Source organism: Hyperolius riggenbachi, chromosome 7 (genome assembly GCF_040937935.1).
Source record: "Hyperolius riggenbachi isolate aHypRig1 chromosome 7, aHypRig1.pri, whole genome shotgun sequence".
Lineage (NCBI taxonomy): Eukaryota > Metazoa > Chordata > Amphibia > Anura > Hyperoliidae > Hyperolius > Hyperolius riggenbachi.
Window position 1 is genome coordinate 285,704,877 of NC_090652.1, and position 20,739 is coordinate 285,725,615.

Genomic DNA, 20,739 nt, shown 5'->3' on the forward strand with positions numbered 1-20,739 from the left:
CTGAGACCTGCGTTGGTGGTAAGTGGTGGAAATCTCTTAGACTTGTTACGAAACTGAGAATTGAGTTGGACATAGGAGGGACCAGTTATGTAAATCATTAAAGAATTCCACAATGCAATAAATAAAAGCATCCCCAATGTATGGCTTTGTTTTGTAATTCATTATTAAATACATTTTTCCTTTGGTTATAGTGTGTATTGAAAGATCACTCAGGCCGGGTTCTCTTTGGAAAGTGTACCCGAGGTGACATGTGACATGATGAGATAAACATGTGTATGTACAGTGCAAAATATATTAACCTACTTGGCGGTTATCACGAGTCAGACTCGGGGTGAAAAAAACAAGCCAGGAGCAGTAACCCCGAGCGTGACTCGTGGCAGCAGCCAGCAGGACTGTACAGAGCATAGCACAAACACCTCCCGGGGGATCCAGATGCCGGCAGCCACTCTCCTTCCTGTCCTCTGAGTCTCTGCATCCCTCGGGTGGGATCGCCGTTTGTTGTCATGATGACAGGCGGCGATTTCACTACAGGGTTACAGTGCCACCCAGAGGACGGAGGGAGAAATGCAGCACTGGATCCCCGGGAGGTGAGTATGTGCTGGGGCTGCTGCAGATCTCTCTGTGGTGTGATTTTTTTTCCAGATTTAAGGATCTAAAGCCTGTAAAAAAATTGCACTGCTTTTTAGACCCTAAAATCTGGAAATAATCAGACCGTCAGGGGGGGGGGTTCAAAAAGAGCTTTTTTTTTACCAGGCACTGCAGGTAGTTTTTAACTAATAATAATATTAATAATAATAATAATAATAATAATATTTTCAGTATTTGTATAGTGTTTTTTTTCCTGTGGGATTCAACAATGCAGCCACTAGAGCGCACTCAGTAGGCAGCAGCAGTAGTAGTGTTAGGGAGTCTCACCCGAGAACTCCTTACTAAATAGTTGGGCAGCATGGTGGCGTAATGGAATCCCAGCCAGGTCAAAATCTGCAAGGAGTTTGTATGTTCTCCCCGTGTCTGCGGGGGTTTCCTCCGGGTACTCCCACATCTCAAACACATACAAATAAGTTAATTGGCTTCCCCCTGAATTGGCCCCAGACTATGATACGTTTACTACACGATACATACATAGACATATGACTATGGTAGGGATTAGTTTGTGAGCCCCTCTGAGGGACAGTTAGGTGACAATATACTCTGTACAGCTCTGCGTAAGATGCTGGCGCTATATAAATACTAAATAACAAAATAATAAAAACAATAATAATAGTTGTCCGTTTACACCTAATCAGTTGCTCTCAGTTATAACTGAAAGAAAACTGATTTTCAAAGTAATGCCCATGTTTTCCTATGGCACCTTTCACACTTAATGCGTTTTAACTGAAATCTTTTTCACAATGCACTGCTATGGAAAAAACGCGTACTAATGCGTACCAACGCGTACTAACGCACACCAACTGATTAAGTGTAAATGGGCCCTTAAAGAAAATCTGTAACAAAAAAAACTCCCTTGGGGGTAATCACCTCGGGTGGGGGAAACCTCCGGATCCTATTGAAGCTTCCCCCGTCCTCCTCAGTCCCACGGTGGCGGCGAAAATCCTCCCGGAGCGGCGGCAATGTAAATATTTACCTTTTGGCTCCAGCGCAGGCGCAGTATCCGCTCCTTCCCACAGAGATAGGCGTAAATAGCCAATCTCTGTCGGGCCGCTCTACTGCGCAGGCGCAAATCCCCTGCGCCTGTGCAGTAGAGCGGACCCAACGGAGATCGGCTATTTCCGCCTATCTCCGTCAGAAGAGCCACAACAGCGCCCCTGCTGGAGCCTGGAAAGGTAAATATTGAACAGGCTGTCGGGGCTGTCGGGCCACTGTACGGAGGGCTGCAGCGAGACCCCCGTGGGACAGAGGAGGATGGTAGAAACCTCAATAGGATCCGGAGGCTTCCCCCTCCCGAGGTGAGTACTCCCCAGGGGACGTTTTTATTGTTAGAGTCTCTTTAAAGCATCTGTCTTTCCTGTACAGTCAGCACTGCTAGCACCTAGGTGCTGTGAGTCATGCCTAGTACTGATTAAACACTTGTTACACTCAACTGTACCTAAATAAACAAACACCGCTTAGTGCAGCTGATTTCTACAGCATTTGCATGTCAGCGTTCAGTCTGGTCTTTGCAAAAGCTCAGGTCCACCTTATCTTCACCACCTCCCACCACTGACCCCCAGATGGTCCAAATCCAAATCCAAAAAAGCTTTATTGGCAGGACCAAACACATAGGGCTTGATTCACAAAAGAGTGCTAACTGTTAACACGGCCGTTTTTGCGTGAATTTTCACATTTCGCGCTATCGCGGATTTTCGCACGAAACGATAACGGTTTTCGTGCGCAAACGCGAATTTTCACGCGAAATCGGCCGTGCTAACAGTTAGCACTCTTTTGTGAATCAAGCCCATAGTCTTCATTCCCTCTGGCAGATGAATGCCACCTTTAGCAAGACCGAAAATAAATATTAGGTATAGTAATGATCGTAATCAACAAACTACGATTTCGCTAAATTTCACGTACATTTTTGGAATTACGCTTATACGTAATTACGATTTGCAAATTCAATTGATTTTTTTGTAGTCATTCGTAATTTCGCATAAAATTTTGTGACATTTTGCGTAATTTTGTGCTGAATTTAGAAGTGAATAGCAAAGCCTTCATATATGCTATTGACACCAAAATTGCTACATATGTTAAGGAAAATCGTGGGTACAAGTCAAAAAAAGAATTTTTCAAAAAGACATTTAGTTTTTGAGAGACTCTATTTTAAAAATGCAAGTAAACAATGTTTTTTTTTAAAAAATTACAGTTCAAAAACCATTTTTCTTTGCATTTTTAAAATCGAGTTTCTCAAAAACTACAAAGTCTTTTTGAAAAATTATTTTTGTGACTTATACCTACTATTCTGCTTAACACATGTAGCAATTTTGGTAGCAATAGCATGTATGGGGGGCTTTGCTATTAACCTCTAAAGTCAGCACAAAATTATGCAAAAATTTCGCAAACAATTACGCAAAATTTTGAAATACTACTATAACATTCAAAATTAATTACCATTTTCTCTGAAATGTTGCATTACGATTACGATGCGTAACTGCGAATTTCAATGTGAAATTTTACATATGCGAAATTTTGGCCCACCACTGATTAGGTACACTAATGCAGAACAGTTATGGCGCTCCAGCACATTGTGCAAGTGATAACACTACATTCGCTCACGATTGGTGTGCGATCTTTTTGATTGGAGACTCTCCAGCCAGCCTCCTTCTATTACTGCTGCTCTGCTCCACCTCTTAACACTAACATAATTTTGCAGTAACCAGGGCCAATAGAAACGGCCTTGCTCTGCTCTACCTCTGACACTCCACTGCCCCGCCTCTAACTCAACCCTGCGGCAAGTGCAGGGGACGCCCCTTGCAGGGATTGCTGGACTTCTCCTAAAATAGTTCCTTGCATGCTTGCACTACTCTGTGTGTGTGTGGTGCAGAGCTGAGAGGGGAGGGAGGAGTGATAAGGTGAGTATTGTATGTATTAGCTAAACTCCCACACTTCTATTTTGTTAACTTGAGTTATCCATAAAATATACAACTTTTATTATTTGGAGTGCATACCACACTGGAAGGCACATCTGTTGCTTCAGGATGCAGATGATGTCACATTAATGTGACATATGCCTTATGTAAAAGTTTGCTTTAATAATATAGGGCTAGAGCCATAAGCCTTAAATTGTCAGCCCGGTCCCGGACGTGCGCGCCGCGTACGTGTGTATATTATGTACATATATATGGGCATATTGCACTGGCAATATATTTGTCTGTATTACCGCCGCTGATTTAAAATCCGGCTTTTGGAGAGTCATTTTTCTTCTCCAACTTTTTTGCAACTCGGAATATATTACCAAAAGTCTAGATCTGTTCCTCTAAAGAGGCTCGAGAGAACGGTGAACTAGATTGCGAAAATTGAAATATGGCACTTCAATTCCTTCCTCTCATTTCATTGCAAATAAACCATGGCCTTCAGCTCTGTTTGTGTGCTACCCGTCCCTCAGAGGAAAAAAAAAAAGAAAATGCTTTTTTTTTGCCATTTGAGTAGACAAAGAATCCATTTATTACCAAGGCGGGAGAGGAAATGTTTATCTGAATTGTGCTATAGAAATGCAAAGAGGAAATGGCACTATTTGGTTAATGAATACAGTATTCAATAGACAGGAATGGAAGGTGATGTGCAGGTTTTATTGGGGTTTAAAGTGGAGCTGAACTCTTGCATAGGGCACAAGGAAAACAGAGTAAAATGCACCCCATGCGATTGTTTCACTAAGGGCTCTTTCACATTAGGGCAGACTTTCTGCGTTAACGCAAACGGAAGCAGTTTGCGTTAACCAAGGTAAGATGAAAGTCCATAGACTTTCATTTTACCTTTTACACTCGGCGCTGCGTTTCGATGCGTTGCGGTTCCGACGCACCCGGGCGCAGTTTTCCCTCCAACGCACCCGCGAGCCGGCGTTTTCCGTCGGGTTTAATTACCGGCTACCGCCGCTGATTGCGTCGCACCGCAGATACACGACGACACGCCGCAGGCAGACAACGCGTGCAGGAGAACGGCTCCTGTTCGCGTTGTCTGATGTGAAAGAGCCCTAAGACAAATAGCATGCCTTATCAGAGTTAACACGTGGTATCAGAGTTAACACTCCTTATCAGAGTGAACATGTCTTATCAGAGTTGACATTCCTTATCAGAGTAGCATAGCGAGTGCTACAAACTTATGCCTGCTAATTGGCAATAACGAGAACTCCACTCGTCCTCTCGTCCTACCCTAAGCCTCTGGGCCAATAGGCTGCCTGTCGAGTTTCCTGTCAAGTGACAGGCAGCCTTTTGGGCCAATCAAAGTGTGGGGATTATGTCCTTTATGCGATTGGCCCCGCAAGGGCTCAGGGCTGGACGAGTGGTGCTCTCGTCATTGCCAATTAGCAGACATAAGTTTGTAGTGCTCGCTATGCTACTCTTATAAGGTGTGTTATCTAAGCTAACAACATTTTGGGATGCATTAAAAGGGAAATAAAAACTCGAGATGCTAGCATAATATTGCCCCTGTTTAACTCTCTAGTAAGGCCACATCTGGAATATGGAATTCAGTTCTGGGCACCACATTACAAAAAAGATATTGCAGTTTTAGAGCAGGTGCAGAGACGAGCAACAAAATTGATACGTGGGATGGAAGGTCTCACTTACCAAGAAAGGTTAGATAAACTGGGTTTATTTAGTCTAGAGAAAAGACGCCTTAGAGGAGATCTAATTAACATGTATAAATACATCAGAGGGCAATATAATAGCTTGGCGGATGAGCTTTTTGTCCCTAGGCCTTCTCAAAGGACTAGAGGACATGATCTGCGCATGGAGGAAAAACGTTTTAGCCATTTATTTAGGAAAGGGTTCTTTGCAGTAAGAGTGATTAAGATGTGGAATGCATTGCCACAGGAAGTCGTTATGGCAAACTCTATACCTGCATTTAAAGGGGGCTTAGATGCTTTCCTTGCATTGAAAGACATCGATGGCTACAATTACTAGGTAAGGCCTAATGATGTTGATCCAGGGATTTTATCTGATTGCCATCTGGAGTCGGGAAGGAATTTTTCCCTTTTGGGGCTAATTGGACCATGCCTTGTAAGGGTTTTTTCGCCTTCCTCTGGATCAACAGGGATATGTGAGGGAGCAGGCTGGAGTTGTACTTTGTACTGGTTGAACTCGATGGACGTATGTCTTTTTTCAACTAAAATAACTATGTAACTATGTAACTATATGATAAGGCATGCTTTTTGTCTTAGCCAATCCAGCCCTTTGTGTTTTTAGTGAGAAGAGCCTGTCTAACTGGAAGCAGGAAATTTGGGGGCTAATGGACAGTTTGGGCTCCCAATAGGCGCTAATGCAAATATTGTTAACCTCTTGAGGACCACAGGTTTACACCCTCCTAGTGATAGGCCTTTTTTTGCAATTCAGCACTGCGCAGCTTTAACGATTTATTGCGCAGTCGTACAACTTAGCACCCAAATGAATCTTACCTCCGTGTCTTCCCCTAATGGAGCTACCTTCTGGTGGTCTCTAATTGCTGCTGCGATAGTCTTTTTTTAAAATTTATTTTTATTTAGAAAAAAAAGTGTTTTTTTTTTTTTTGCATTTTAAGTATCCTCCCCCTCTATCCACCTAAATTGTCCCTAGACTGCGAATCATACACTACATTATACATGCATAGGCATCAGCCTATGCATGTAATTACATTAGGAGACATTAGGAGGGACAGTTGAGTGACAACTCTGTCCCCTGTATGGCGCTGCGCTAGATTTTAGCTCTGTACACATAAATAATTGCTTGTATTTAGTTAAATTCAGCCTGCCGTTTCCGATTGCGGATGGCAGGCTGTTTGCGGTGGCTGCCTGTGTCCCTCTGCAGTGAACGGGTTCTCGTGTGAGGGCTTGCTCCCTGCTAGTTTCATGAGACCACGGTGACGGCAATCGGCATTACGCGGTCCTGTGCTTGCCGCTCTCCCACCGCCCATCGGCGCTAGGCGGTGGGGAGGTGGTTAATACGAGTGCTCGCTCCCTGCTAGTCTCATGAGACCACGGTGACGCCAATCGGCGTTACGCGGTCCTGTGCCTGCCGCTCTCCCACCGCCCATCGTCGCTAGGCGGTGGGGAGGTGGTTAATACGAGTGCTCGCTCCCTGCTTGTTTCGTGAGACCACGGTGACGCCAATTGGCGTTATGCGGTCTTCTGCCTGCCACTTTCCCACCGCCCATCATCGCTAGGCGGTGGGGAGGTGGTTAATACGGTGCCCAAAGCAGAAATTTGGGTGCAACGTTAAAGAACATTTACGTTTTTGAAATATGTTATGGTTTTGAAACTTTCAGTTATATAGCTACCTTTGTGCATTTCCACAAAACATGCTGATCTGGGGGTAATTGAAGACTGAGTTGAGAAACCATGAGCTACAGTTAACAGCCTATGTTTCACTGGAAGACCCATTATTGGTCATAAAGCAGCTGGATGGCTGAGGAAAAAAAAAAAAACTTTTAAGTGCAGGGATGGGATAAAGAGTTCAGTAGTTGTGTTCAGTTCAGGACGTGTCTGTATGAGAGCTTAATAAACATTAACCTAAGCCAGTCAATAATTTAAAACTATTTATTTCAACCTTCAAAACCAAATTAAGGCTATTGGATTCCATGCAAGTACTATTTAGATAAATTACTTTATTATTATTATGATTTAGTATTAATATAGTGCCGACATCTTCCGCAGTGCTGTACAGAGTATATTGTCTTGTCACCGAACTGTCACTCAGAAGGACTCACAATCTAATCCCTACCATAGTCCTATGTCTATGTATGGATTGTGTAGTGTATTGTAGTTTAGGGCCGATTTAGGGAGAAGCCAATTAACTTATCTGTATGTTTTTGGGATGTGGGAGGAAACCGGAGTTCCTAGCGGAAATCCACGCAGACACTGGGGAGAACATACAAACTCCTTGCAGATAGTGCCTGGCTGGAATTACCGCATCAGTTTTCTTTCACTTTAGGTTTGCTTCATTATACCACAACATTTATGGTAAAAGCCAGCAGTGACCTAGTCAGCAATACAGGATCACAAAATGAGATAAATTCATTCCTTGGTTTCCCCTTTAACCACTTGAGGACCCACCCTTTACCCCCCCTTAAGGACCAGCGCTGTTTTAGCTGATCTATGCTGGGTGGGCTGTGCAGCCCCCAGCACAGATCAAACACCAGGCAGAGCGACCAGATCGCCCCCCTTTTTTCCCCACTAGGGGGATGATGTGCTGGGGGGGTCTGATCGCTCCTGCCTGCCTGGGTGTTGCGGGGGGGCACCTCAAAGCCCCCCTCCACGGCGAAATTCCCCCCCTCCCTCTCCTCCCTCCCTTCCCCGGAGATCCGAGGCTGCACAGGAACGGATCTGTCCTGTGCAGCCTCTAACAGGCTCCTGCCTGTCATGTGACAGCGATTCCCGGCCGCTGATTGGCCGGGGATCGCTGATCTGGTACAACGCTGCTACTGTTAGCAGCGTTGTAAAAATGTAAACAAAGCGGATTATTTCCGCTTGTGTTTACATTTAGCCTGCGAGCCGCGATCGGTGGCCCGCAGGCTATTCACGTAGCCCCCCGCCGTGAATTGACAGGAAGCAGCCGCTCGCGCGAGCGGCTGCTTCCTGATTAATTAGCCTGCAGCCGGCGACGCGTCCTGCAGCTGCCACTTTGCCGACGCGCGGTATGAGTGCGCGGTCGGCAAGTGGTTAACACATTAATGGTTAGAAAATAAAACATAACGGCGTGTTGGCTGTTTTGGCAACAGACCAATTTCTATTTTGTGCTTTCTTGTCTTATATCACTTTCTTTTGAAGGTGCAGAAATAGAATGATGTAGTTTCTCTTTGAAAACTTTTCAGAGATATTTGTTTTGTTCCAGGCTGACTTTGTTTCAATTCCCAACTCGTAATGCATTGTTCTTGTCTCTGAGGATCAAAATTAGGTCATTGAGTTCTTCCTTTTTTTTCATTGTCTGTATGGGTAGAGAAACTGCGAGAATGGCTGCTCTAAAGACCAGTTCCAGTGCTCCACCGGCCAGTGCATACCTGCAAAGTGGAAGTGTGATGGTCACGAGGACTGCAAAGGGGGAGAAGATGAGAAAAACTGCGAACCAGGTACTAAAACCAAGTCATATGGTATGGGTGGACAACATAAACAAACAATTCTTAGCAGAAACCTGTCATTTTCTCTTCCCAAAACTGGTGGGCGGGAAGTACGTCACTGGGATTCCCGTCGGTCAGCACAAATGTGCCGCGTCGCACATCGCTCTTGACGTTTAAACTTACTGCATCACTCATTGTCTTGCATTGCTGCATAATGCGTATGGTAGGCACGGATCATGCTGAAACTCACTGCGAACTTTGTGTCAAGAGTGCGGCAGTTTGGATAGTGTGAAAATAAGAATGTGAGACTCCAGGAAAGTTCTTTTTGCCATGACCACTGCACATTCAATTAATTATCTTTATTAGTTTATTACCAATTCAGGTTTGCTTTAAAGCAAATATGTAGTTAAAAAAGAATAAGTCAAATACTTACTTATAGAGAAGGAAGGCTCTAGATCCTATTAAGTCTCCCCTCTCGGTTCCCCTGTTCTAGAACTGTCCCTCAGTAATGGTACACCACCCCTGGGAGCACTCAGAAGGCTTTAGGAGCACTTGTGTCCCAATATGATTCCGAAGATGGGCGTCTCCATACTATGCATGTACGGGTGGGTGGTGCTCCTGCATGTGCAATATGGAGCCACCTGTCTTCAGGAGCACTTACAGACATGAGTGCTCCCGAGGTCTTCCAAGAGTCCCCCAAGGCTTATTTGACCAGGTGGACAAATATGTGGTTTAAGGGTACCAGCCCTGGAACAAGGGGTGAGGACATTGAAGGATCTATACTTGCAGTGTTCCCCAACCCTGTCCTCAGGGCCCACCAACAGTGCATGTTTCGTGGAAATCCACAGTGGTAGTTAATTAGCTAATTAGTTTGTGGTTTCCTACAAAACATGCACTGTTGGTGGGCCTTGAGGGACAGGGTTGGGGAACTCTGCTCTATAGGATCCAGAGTCTTCCCTCTTCATAGGTGACTATCTAATTTGTTTTTATTTATTTTTTTAATTTCAGTTTAGTATCACTTTAAAGCAGAACTGTAAACTCCTAATAGCCCGCTAATAGTGCAGGACGCAATTGCGGGCTGGAACATGAAGAAAGCTTTGTGTAGCCCGGGGCGCGCAGGCGCGGTTGCCATCAACTTACAAGTCGAAGGTAACAAAACTAGCTTGCAGCGGCAGAATGGAGGATCGTGCAGGACCGTCGCGGCTGCTGGGGGCTTGGGGAAGCCCCAGGTAAGTGAAACAGTTTGCTTTTTAAGGAGTTTACGGTTCCACTTCAAGAAAAACATGCTAAAAGTATTTGCATTGTCTCTGATTCTGGAGGCCTTGCTACCACTTATGAACATCTCCTACCTTTATCCTACTTTCATCTAAATATACTCAAGGTTCTTACTCGGCCTTGAATAGCGACGCAATACACTTTCTTCTTCTTAAAGACATGTAATAGCCGCACTAGAGATCCAAACAGCAAATACAAGAAAAGAAAACATGAACTCTAAAGTAAAAGCAAAAGGCTTTTTTTTTATAATTCTATACAGAAAATAATGTTTAACTCAGTAAATAATAATAGCAAGCAGCTTTTATGCTTAAGGCTTCTGACCTAATGGACTCTGCTGCAGCCGGTAGTTACTCTTCAGACTGATTCTCTAACAGTGTGGTAATTATAAAGAATTGGAGCATTTGCTCCTCCAGCGTGTCCTCCCATTATACGAGGACGGTGTCCATTTAAGGTAGGAATCAAGCAGTGTGTTCTATTATAGTTTAAATGGCAGGTATGCCCTTTCCAACGTGTTCACATTTAGCAGGTGGTTCATTCGCATTTCACGCGCAGAGGAGTATAAAATGTGCTCGCTGTTAAAATATGTTTAGGAGAGGAATCCTCTGCGAATATCGGTTCAGTGAAAATTATGATGTATTATTTTTTTTGCAGGCCACACACATTTCAGTGGTAATTGTTCGTCGAGGCTTTCATTTCAGGAAAAAAACACTCACAGCTCTGCAAAATCCGATAGTTTAAGCAGAGCAGGATCATCCACCAGGCAACCTAGGCAGGTGCTTGGGGGCTAGTGAGTGTCAAGGGGCCCAACTGCCACCTTTTTTGACCTCGCTTTACTTCAGTTTGCCAAAAAAGACCACAAGGGGGCCCCAAATCTACTACCTTGGCTACAACCCCATTACATCCTAGTCCATCTCTGAGTTTAAAGTGAACCCGAGGTTAAAATAAACTGATGAGATAAACAATTGTATTTTCCTGACCTCCTACTCCTAAAAATGACTTTTTTTTAGATAGCCCATGGTTTTATTTTATACTAGCTGATGACCCGGAGTCGCCCGGGAATGTATTTGTTTGCTTTTGGCTCCGCCCACCTTTCCTAACTTTGGCACACAGTCACTCAATGACCAAGTTTGTGAGCTTTGTGGTCCTTGGCATCAATAATTTCAATTTTCCCAATGAAATGAAACAACTCTGATTGGCTATTAGTGGCTCCGCCCTCTTTTACAAATTTGAGCCCCGGTCACTCAACGAATGTCTGTTTTGAGACCTCTGCCTTTAACAATGTAAGAATTGCAACAGTTTAAATAGCTTGCGCAATTAACCATTCCTGCCGCCTGGATGTGATCGTCACGTCCAGGTGGCTGCTGCCTTTCTGTTGCGCGTGTCGGTGTGCTCCCGCGCCGCCCCCGGTAGCCCGGAGATCAATGAATGGGAACATAGTTCCCTTTCATTGATCTAAGTCCCTGGCAGAAAAACCTATGGGTTCTTATCGGAGGCTGCAGTCTTTCTGACAAAAAAAGTTTCCCATCTTCTATATGCTTCCTGGAATCGAGCACTTCGCTTTCAGGGCTACAAAAAAAAAAATCTCACTGTAAAACTCAATAGTAAAACTACATCTACATACATTTTTTAATAAAATAAACCCACATTATTACATTTAAAATTAGCTGTTTACCTCCCACACCAAAAATTACCTAAACATGAAGTGACCACCGACCTGGCCGACCTGGTTCTAATTTATATATATATTTACATAGATCTGTACATGAGTCCTGAAAGAGGGACAGATGAGAAGGAAAGAGGGACAGAGGGATTGGATTCTCAAAGAGGGACTGTCTTGAAGGGTCATAAAACAAGTGTAGATATCATAATCTTCACACCCATAACAAGTATAGCCACAAAAACACCTAAACTGAAGGATGGACCCCTTTATTGGAGACACTGAAGTAGTAGTTAAAGCTCTGGGTCCCCCTGCAGGAGTTGCTCCCCTGTAGTTATGCCTAATGTTGCTCGGATACCCCCGATTACGGATTCGAATAAATCCGGCCACGGCAGTCCCAAAATCCGGATAAGCCATGATTATGATCCGGTTTTGAAACTGACTGACGAATTCGACTTGGATTGTATCCATGATTGCCTGTAAAATCCGTGATCATGGGTACGTGATCCGGATTAATAGCAAAGCCCCCGTACATGCCCCAATCCCTAGAATTGCATGGATTCTAAAGGTGATCAGTGGCTACAATGTTAAAAAATGTTTTTCAAAAAGACCTCGTTTTTGAGATATTCGATTTTAAAGGTTCAAAGGAAATTTCAAAGGAAAAAAGTATACATGTAAATGCAGTAAATACATTAACTGTCATTACCGCATTTATATGTATAGTATTTTCCTTTGAACCTTTAAAATCGATTATCTCAAAAACTATAAGGTCTTTTTGGAATAGTTTTTTTCCCCAGTTCCCACTATTCTATTCAAAGCGGAATGAAACCCATCATTTCTACTTTGCTGTAGTAGATTATTTACAGCGTATGATATACAACCAGCATTTTTTTTTACTAGAACTACATTCAAAGGGTTAACACAGGCTTTAGAAGCTTCCCTGTCTGCAGAGCTGGCCGTTTCCGAAACTTTACATAATGTTATCTTGTGTTTAATTGTATCAAGTGAGAAATGTAAACAAAGCCTTCTCTCACACTGCTGGGTCCCCTGAAAAAGTCAGACAAGCATAAATGCTCTCTGATTAAGTTAGAGGATGAATAAAGCAGTTATAAATAAAATGCAAAGTCAGCTCTCAGAGTAAAATAAGTTTACTTTAGGAATGTATAATTTCTAAATGAATAATAATACTTATGCACAAAAGCAAATATGCTAACCGTATGGCATATTGAAAGTAGGAAAACATGTTTTTATTGAATATTATGTCAGGGTCTTATACCACTTTAATAAATCCTGCAAATTTGGTGTTTATCCAGTTCGGCCTATCTGGACGAGCTTCCTCGTCCAGATAGGCACTGCTGCTGCCGCCGCCTCGTGCGCGCGATCGGGCGCGCTCCCGCTGCCCGCCGCTAGCCCCCCGATCAGTGAATGGGAATATTATTCCCATTCACCGATCTATCTTCCCCGCAGAAATACCGACGCTTTCTCTCCAGAGAGCGCGGTATTTCTGCCCCCAGGAAACATCTCCCCTGCTTTTAAGTTCCTGGATGCGAGATCGTTCGCATCCAGGACTTTTTTCACTGTGGCCATCTTGTGGCCAAATAGTAAACTGCACCACAATACATTTTTAATAAAAAAAAAATATTATTTTACATTTAAAATTAATAGTTTCCCTCCCACACCAAAAATTACCCACATACACTTTTTTTATTAAAAATAAAAATAAAAAATACAATAAAAAAAACCAAAAACAACATAAATAGTTACCCAAGGGTCTGAACTTTTTAAATATGCATGTCAAGAGAATATGTTATTATATTATTTAAAATTATAAGCTTATAAATAGTGATGGACACAAATTGAAAAAATGCACCTTTATTTCTAAATGAAATATCGGCACCATAAATTGTGATAGGGACATCGTTTAAACTGTGTAATAACTGGGACAGATGGGCAAATAAAATACATGAGTTTTAATTACAGTAGCGTATATTAATTTCCAACTATAATGGCCAAAAACTGAGAAATAATAATTTTTTTTCATTTCTTTCTTAATCTTCCTGTTAAAATAGATTTAGAAAAAATAATTCTTAGCAAAATGTAACACCCAAAGAAAGCCTAATTAGTGGCGGAAAAAACAAGATATAGATCAATTCATTGTGATAAGTAGCAATAAAGTTATAGGCGAATGAATGGGAGGTGAACGTTGCTCGGATGCATGAGATTTTCGGACTGCGGTGCTGAATCGGTTATACCATGTAAGGGGGCTTTGCTATTAACCACTAAAGTCAGCAGCTTTTCACCTTATAATCAGGGGTATTTTTGCCGTGATCACGGGCTGAATACGTGAAATAACGGCCGCATCCGTGATTGAATTCCGTGATCAATTCCAGATGTCGGATAGGGAAAAAATGCTTGTGAATCATGGCTATGCCGTGATCACAGATTGTATCCAAGCACCACTAGTTATGCCCCAAAACAGGGAAAGAGCAGCTGTAGGTCTCTATGAAGTAGATGTCATTTATGCATAGTTATAGTAGGAATTTCACATAAACTAAGGCTTTTCTTATAAACCATTTTTTTTCTTTTTAGGAATAATTACTCTCTAATAATGCTGTATTAAATGCATATAAAGAATGTGGCTGAACTGTGGCTTAAAGAGAACCCAAGGTGGGTTTGAAGAATATTATCTGCATACAGAGGCTGGATCTGCCTATACAGCCCAGCCTCTGTTGCTATCCCAAACCCCCCTAAGGTCCCCCCGCACTCTGCAATCCCTCATTAATCACAGCCACGCTGCTGACAAACAGCTTGTCAGAGCTGGCTGTGTTTATCTCTATAGTGTCAGTCTGCTGCTCTCCCCGCCTCCTGCAAAACTCCGGTCCCCGCCTGCATCCCTTCTCTCCCTGCTGATTGGAGGGAAGGGACGGGGGCAGGGACCGGAGCTATGCAGGAGGCGGGGGAGCAGCTGAGACTGACACTACAGATGTAAACACAGCCTCACAGCATGGCTGTGATTTATGAGGGATTGCAGAGTGCAGGGGGACCTTAGGGGGGTTTGGGATAGCAACAGAGGCTGGGCTGTATAGGCAGATCCAGCCTCTGTATGCAGATAACATTCTTTAAACACACCTCGGGTTCTCTTTAAGCCTGCATTAATCCCAATTTTCAGCTAGATCTTATTTATTCCTTGTAGTACCTGCAGAGCGTGACCCAACTAGTGTTCAATAAACCAGGCTTGACATTGAATCGCTACACAGAAACACTAAAAGCAATAATTAACTCACTTCAAGCATCATACACTTTTCTTACTCATTTTAAATAGAAGCCGAAGAAGAGTCTAATTTGCAATTCCCTGAAGTGGGGAATCTCACCTTTGAATCCAAGACATGTTCCATCGGTGACATCATCAATGGCTATTGTAGGCGCTGAAGTATGTTTGTGAATGTGCTACTCGAGATGCCTCTCTGGCATTGAGTACTCACATCTCTCCTGCATCATCTTCTCCAGCTCTGTGCACACAAACTAACAAACTAAAAATGTTGTGGAGGGTTTTTTTTTTTTCTGCTTGTTTTTTTTTTTTTGTGTGTGTTAATTTATAAGATACTAAAAAATGAAGTGCAATTGAGTCACACAAAAATAAGGAATACTGTACATGAATTAGTAAAAGAGAAAATGTATTATATATTGGAGCTCCATCTAGTGGTTAGACTGGTAATTTCTTGTAAGCAGCAGAGTGCATTTGCTTTACTGATGTAGGAAACAAATCTCTTTAACAAATCTCTAATCTATTTTTTTTTCTTCATGATCAACTTGGAATTAGGGATGGCAAATTAAATGCAAATAGCTCCAAGTTAATGCAGGATTTGACTTATATTGTATGCAAATATATGCTGCCCTGTTTTTCCTTTCAAACAATACCAGTTGCCTGGCAGTCCTGCATCAGTAGTGTCTGAATCACACACCTGAAAAAAGCATGCAACTTAATCCAATTAGATTGTAGTCAGAAACCTCTCATCTGCATGCTTGCTCATGGTCTACAGGTCCATACACACATCCAATTTTTATCTGCAGATGACTAGTCAATTTAACCACTTCCATGTAGTATGAAAGTATACCTACACAGTCTGTTAATAGTATTAAAAATCTGCTGGCTCTCATACTACATGGCAGTAGTAAAATTGGCCTGTCATCTGCAGATTAAAATTAAATGTGTGTATGGAGATTATGGATAAAAGTATTAAGGCAGAGTGTCTGCAGGATTGCCAGGCAACTGGTATTTTTTAAAATGAAATAAATATGGCAGCCTCCATATGCCTCTGAGGGCAGGAACCCACTACAAAACGCTATCTCTAATCGCAATCGCTAGCGTTTTGTATGAGCAGTTTGTAAGCGATTTCATGAGCGTTTTAGGGAGCGATTTTAGAAAGTGTAATCAATTTGCCAGCGGTTGTGTAGCGATTAGCGAATAGCGTCTTAAAGTCTGATTGGTCCTTTCAATTATTTTTAGTTTTGTTACAGTGTGCAGTAACTTTAAAACGCTAGCAAAATCGCTCGTGCAAGTTTTGATGAGCGATTACACCAGTGATTATATACTTTACATTGAAGCGCAAATGCTAACAAAATGCTGCATGCCCTGTGTTTGCGATTTTGCTAATCGCAATCGCTTCTGTGAAATTTGCACCTTCCATTTACATTGGCAGAGCGTTTAGGGAAATCGGTAGCGATTTCTCACGCTCCCTAAACGCTCAAAAGATCACTCTAGTGGGTTCCAGCCCTCACTTCAGGTTCCCTTTTAAAAAATGGACCAATTGAATTCCACCAGTATTAGAGTGATCCATTCTCAAGCAGCATAAATTAGAATACAAAATTTGCACATTCCTGCATCAACTGGCAATTGCCCTGGGATGGTTTTGCGAGTGTGGCCTCGCCCATGTGCAACACGAAACCGCCCATCTTCAGGAGAACCCGGGGACACAAGTGCTCCTGAAGCTTTAGGAGGGTCCCCAAAAACATTTTCGACCAGTGGAAACGGGGGGCAGTGCTGGAGCGAGGGGACCAAGAGGGTACATTGAAGGCTCAAAATGATCAGCCTTCTCTCTCCATAGATAAGTATCAGATTTCTTTGTTTTGCTTCTGTGTCACTTTAAACACTCCTATTATTGAACTAAGAGATTATATTTTCAGTTATTTGGTGGCTGATAGGTTTTTGCCAATTTTCATTATGCACTTATCTTAAAAGATGCCAGAGGCGAAAATAAACGAATGAAAAAAACTATTGTATCTATCTTCTTTCTCCTAAAAATGACTTTTTATTGATAATATAATATACAATACATAATCTTTCATCCTGTTTTGAAGACAATGCAAATAAAGATTACAGTCTTTGAAAAATGTTTACAATTAGGATACAATGGCCTCGATTCATAAAAGTGCTGTCGGGAAGGTAACGTCGAGCGGGGAAACACCGCTGTCGGTATTTCCGCCTTCAGGGTGGTAATTCACAAAAATTTTGCTAGATGTGACAGGCGTGCGGAGATATTCCGCTGTAGGCAGGCGTAAGGCTGTCGGGAGACATGCGGAAACAGGGGAAGCAGGCGGAATCCCTCCGTGCGATGTTCTCTCTGCAGCTGCTTGGGAGGTCTGTCCCATTCACTGCAATGTATTCCGCACGCTTCTCGCCACATCAGAGGTAGCGGTAATACCCGTCCGCATACCGCTACCTCTAATCTTTATGAATTGACATTTGTTACTTTTGCTATGATAATCACCGCGCAAGGCGGTGATTGATCACTCTGCTCGCGAATGTCAGCTTTTCATGCGGAAAAAGCCTTTATGAATACATATTTTGCTGTGTGGTCGGTAAAGTGAGCGGTTTTCTGCATTTCCGAATGCGGGAATGCTTTATGAATCGAGGCCAATGTAACATACATGATACAATTACAACACACAATCATTAAAATTTTTCCAGCATGTCCGATCAGATTTTTCTAAAAAAAAACAAAACAAAAAAAAAAAAAAACAGGATAATCGCTCTAATTTCTTGATCGAAAAAAAAAATATATTATTTCGACTTTCATTTGATTCGATCATTTAGATCGAATAAACTGGAAAATCGAACATTTTTATTGTACCGTGTATGGGCACCATAAAAGTAAACCTTTGCCTTTTATTTGTAAAATAGTAAATGTAATTGTACATACAGCAGCCCTTTTGAATACACTTGGGGAGGAAACTTATCAAGCCACTTTCTCTAAGTAAGCACTAACCCTATTGCTTTACACTGTACTATATTAAGTCATTTCTGATGTAAAATGAATTTCTTTCTTCACCAGCCTCACCAACCTGTTCTTCCAACGAGTATGTCTGCTCCAGTGGAGGCTGCATCTCGGCCTACCTGAGGTGTAATGGGGAATATGACTGCGCTGATGGCTCAGATGAGGTGAGTGATGGTGGCCTACTTCCACGTGCTGGAATTTAGTAAAAAAGATTGTAAACTACCATATTTTTTGACCTATAACACGCTCTGGACTATAAGGCACACCTAGGTTTAGAGGACAAAAACGGAAACTAAACCTGGTGCGTCCATGGTCCAGGAGCGTCTTGTAGATGTTCTCTCCAATTATTGTTTCCCCTTGTACCTCATGTCCTCCTGTGTCTCTTGCCCCTCAAGTGTCCTCATGTGTCCTATATGTAACCCCTTCTGTCCCCATGTGTCCCATTCTGTCCCCTATGTGTCCCTTTCTCTCCTCATTTTTCCCCTTCTCTCCCATGTGTCCCTTTCTGTCCCCCATGTGTCCTCTCCACTCCCCCATGTGTCTCCTCTGCTCCCCCATGTGTCCCCTTTGTTTCCCCAGGTTCCTCTCCGCTCCCCTTGTACAGTTATAAGCAGTACAGCTCACCTAATCAATTAGTTCCAATGGAGATCAGAGACCTCTCCTCTCCCGCATAGCTCCCCTAGTGCTGGCTTCTGCTGCTCATGTCATCAACAGAACCCACACTAGGGGAACAGTGATGGAGAGGTCTCTGATCACCGCTGGAGCCGATGGATTATGTGAGCTGTGCTGATGCTGCTTATAGCTATACAAGGGGAGAGTAAGAGAACATGGGGGAGCACAGAACAAATGGGGACAATGCAGGGAGTTCCTGACATCGTTTCAGGCAAAGGGAAAGTTTTCTCTTTGGAAAGGGGGTATCGGCTGCTGATTGGGATGAACTAAAATCCTTCCTTAATTAAAGTTCCTTTTTAAATCCAGACAATTTCTATCTGACTAACAGTTATGATATCCTCAGAGGAGATGTTTGAAGATCTGTAGAGATAGGTGAATCAGAGACTCTTTGTGGTCTGCAGTATGAGTAGAGCATGAGAACTAAGTATATGTTGGTTAATGGGAAATTACAGTAATTGTAATCATAGATAATGTATAATTAACCCCAAATTAGCCCTTAATTACCCAATTGTGTTTTTATAACCAGCTAGTTCATCCCTAATTAGTCATCTATGGGGATTCATTAGAAATCTAATTAACCCCTTTCTCCCTCTTTCCTTCATAGATGATGTAAAAAAAATAAATGCTGAGAAATACGTATTCTGGGAAGTCCTGAGTACAGATCTGTATACTGTTTCTATGGTTTCCAGCAAGTTTAGCTTGTTTCTTTTTAAAGGAAACCAAAAGTGAGAGGTATATGGAGGCTGCTATATTTATTTCATTTTAAACAATACCAGTTGCATGGCAGCCCTGCTGATCCTCTGCCTCTAGTAATTTTAGCCCCATAGACCCTAAACAAGCATGCAGCACATCAGATATTTCTGACAACAATCTGACAAGATTAGCTGCATGCTTTTTTTCTGGTGTGTGACACTACTGATGCCAGAATGATCAGCAGGACTCCCAGGAAACTGGTATTGCTTTAAAGGAAACAAATATTGTAGCATCCATATCCCTTAGGTTTCCTTTAAAAGGATACTGTAGGGGGGTCAGGGGAAAATGAGTTGAAGTTACCCAGGGCTTCTAATGGTCCCCCGCAACATCCTGTGCCTGCGCAGCCACTCCCCGATGCTCCGGCCCCGCCTCCGGTTCACTTCTGGAATTTCTAAATTTAAAGTCTGAAAACTACTGCACCTGCGTTGCTGTGTCCTCGCTCCCCCTGGTGTCATCAGGAGCGCACGGCGCAGGCACAGACCATACTGGGCCTGCGCAATACACTCCTGGTGCTGTCAGTGGGAGCAAGGACACGGCAACGCTGGCGCAGTGGTTTTCAGACTTTAAAGTCTGAAATTCCAGAAGTGAACCGGAGGCGGGGCCGGAGCATCAGGGAGTGGCTGCGCGGGCACAGGATGTCTGCGGGGGACCATTAGAAGCCCCGGGTAACTTCAACTCATTTTCCCCTGACCCCCCTACAGTATCCCTTTAAGGTTAAGCAGGGCCTAGACGGGGGAGAGCAGCGGACTAGGAAAGCCCCCTATGATAGGTTTAGTCGTGCATAGGTCAAAGGAGGATTACATTTCAGACAGCTTGTCTTACAGTCTCTTGCTGGGACAAGATTGGGTCAGGGGATATACATTTTAGTGGGTGGAGTCTTCAGTCATTTTTGGTCAGTTTTGTATTGTATTATTATTTTAGTGACTGTCATTGCAGCCTTAAGGGTTAGGTCTCTGGTGGTTGATCATGATCATTCTTGAGGAGGATTTTCCTTAAGCACAAATACCTCTAGGTCCAGTGTGTGCTATAGTTTGAGATCTTAAAGAGACACTGAAGCGAAAAAAAATATATGATATAGTGAATTGGTTGTGTACTATGAATAATTACTAGAAGATTAGCAGCAAAGAAAATATTCTCATACTTTTATTTTCAGGTATATAGTGTTTTTCTAACATTGCATCATTCTCTAATATGTGCAGATTACACAACACTCAGCATTCAAAATGATTCTTTCAGAGCAGTCTGTGAACTAATGACCTCTCCTCTGGCAGAGAAAAAGTAAACAGTTCACTTACAGTTGAGATAATAAAAGTCAGATAACAACCCTCTCCACGACTAACTTAGTCGTAGAGCTTAATGGCTTGTTTGCATAGAGATAACAATTGGAGT

General features: G+C 42.8%; 1 protein-coding gene across 6 annotated transcripts in view; it reads left to right on the forward strand.

The window, feature by feature from the left end:
- Positions 1-20,739, forward strand: part of LRP1B (LDL receptor related protein 1B) — a 2,031,260-nt gene that overhangs the window by 1,830,183 nt on the left and 180,338 nt on the right. For all 6 annotated transcript variants that reach the window (XM_068245873.1, XM_068245875.1, XM_068245874.1 and 3 more), the window contains 2 exons: positions 8,601-8,730; positions 17,983-18,089. In XM_068245873.1, the coding sequence (XP_068101974.1) occupies positions 8,601-8,730; positions 17,983-18,089 (237 nt within the window). The remainder of the gene's footprint in view (positions 1-8,600; positions 8,731-17,982; positions 18,090-20,739) is intronic.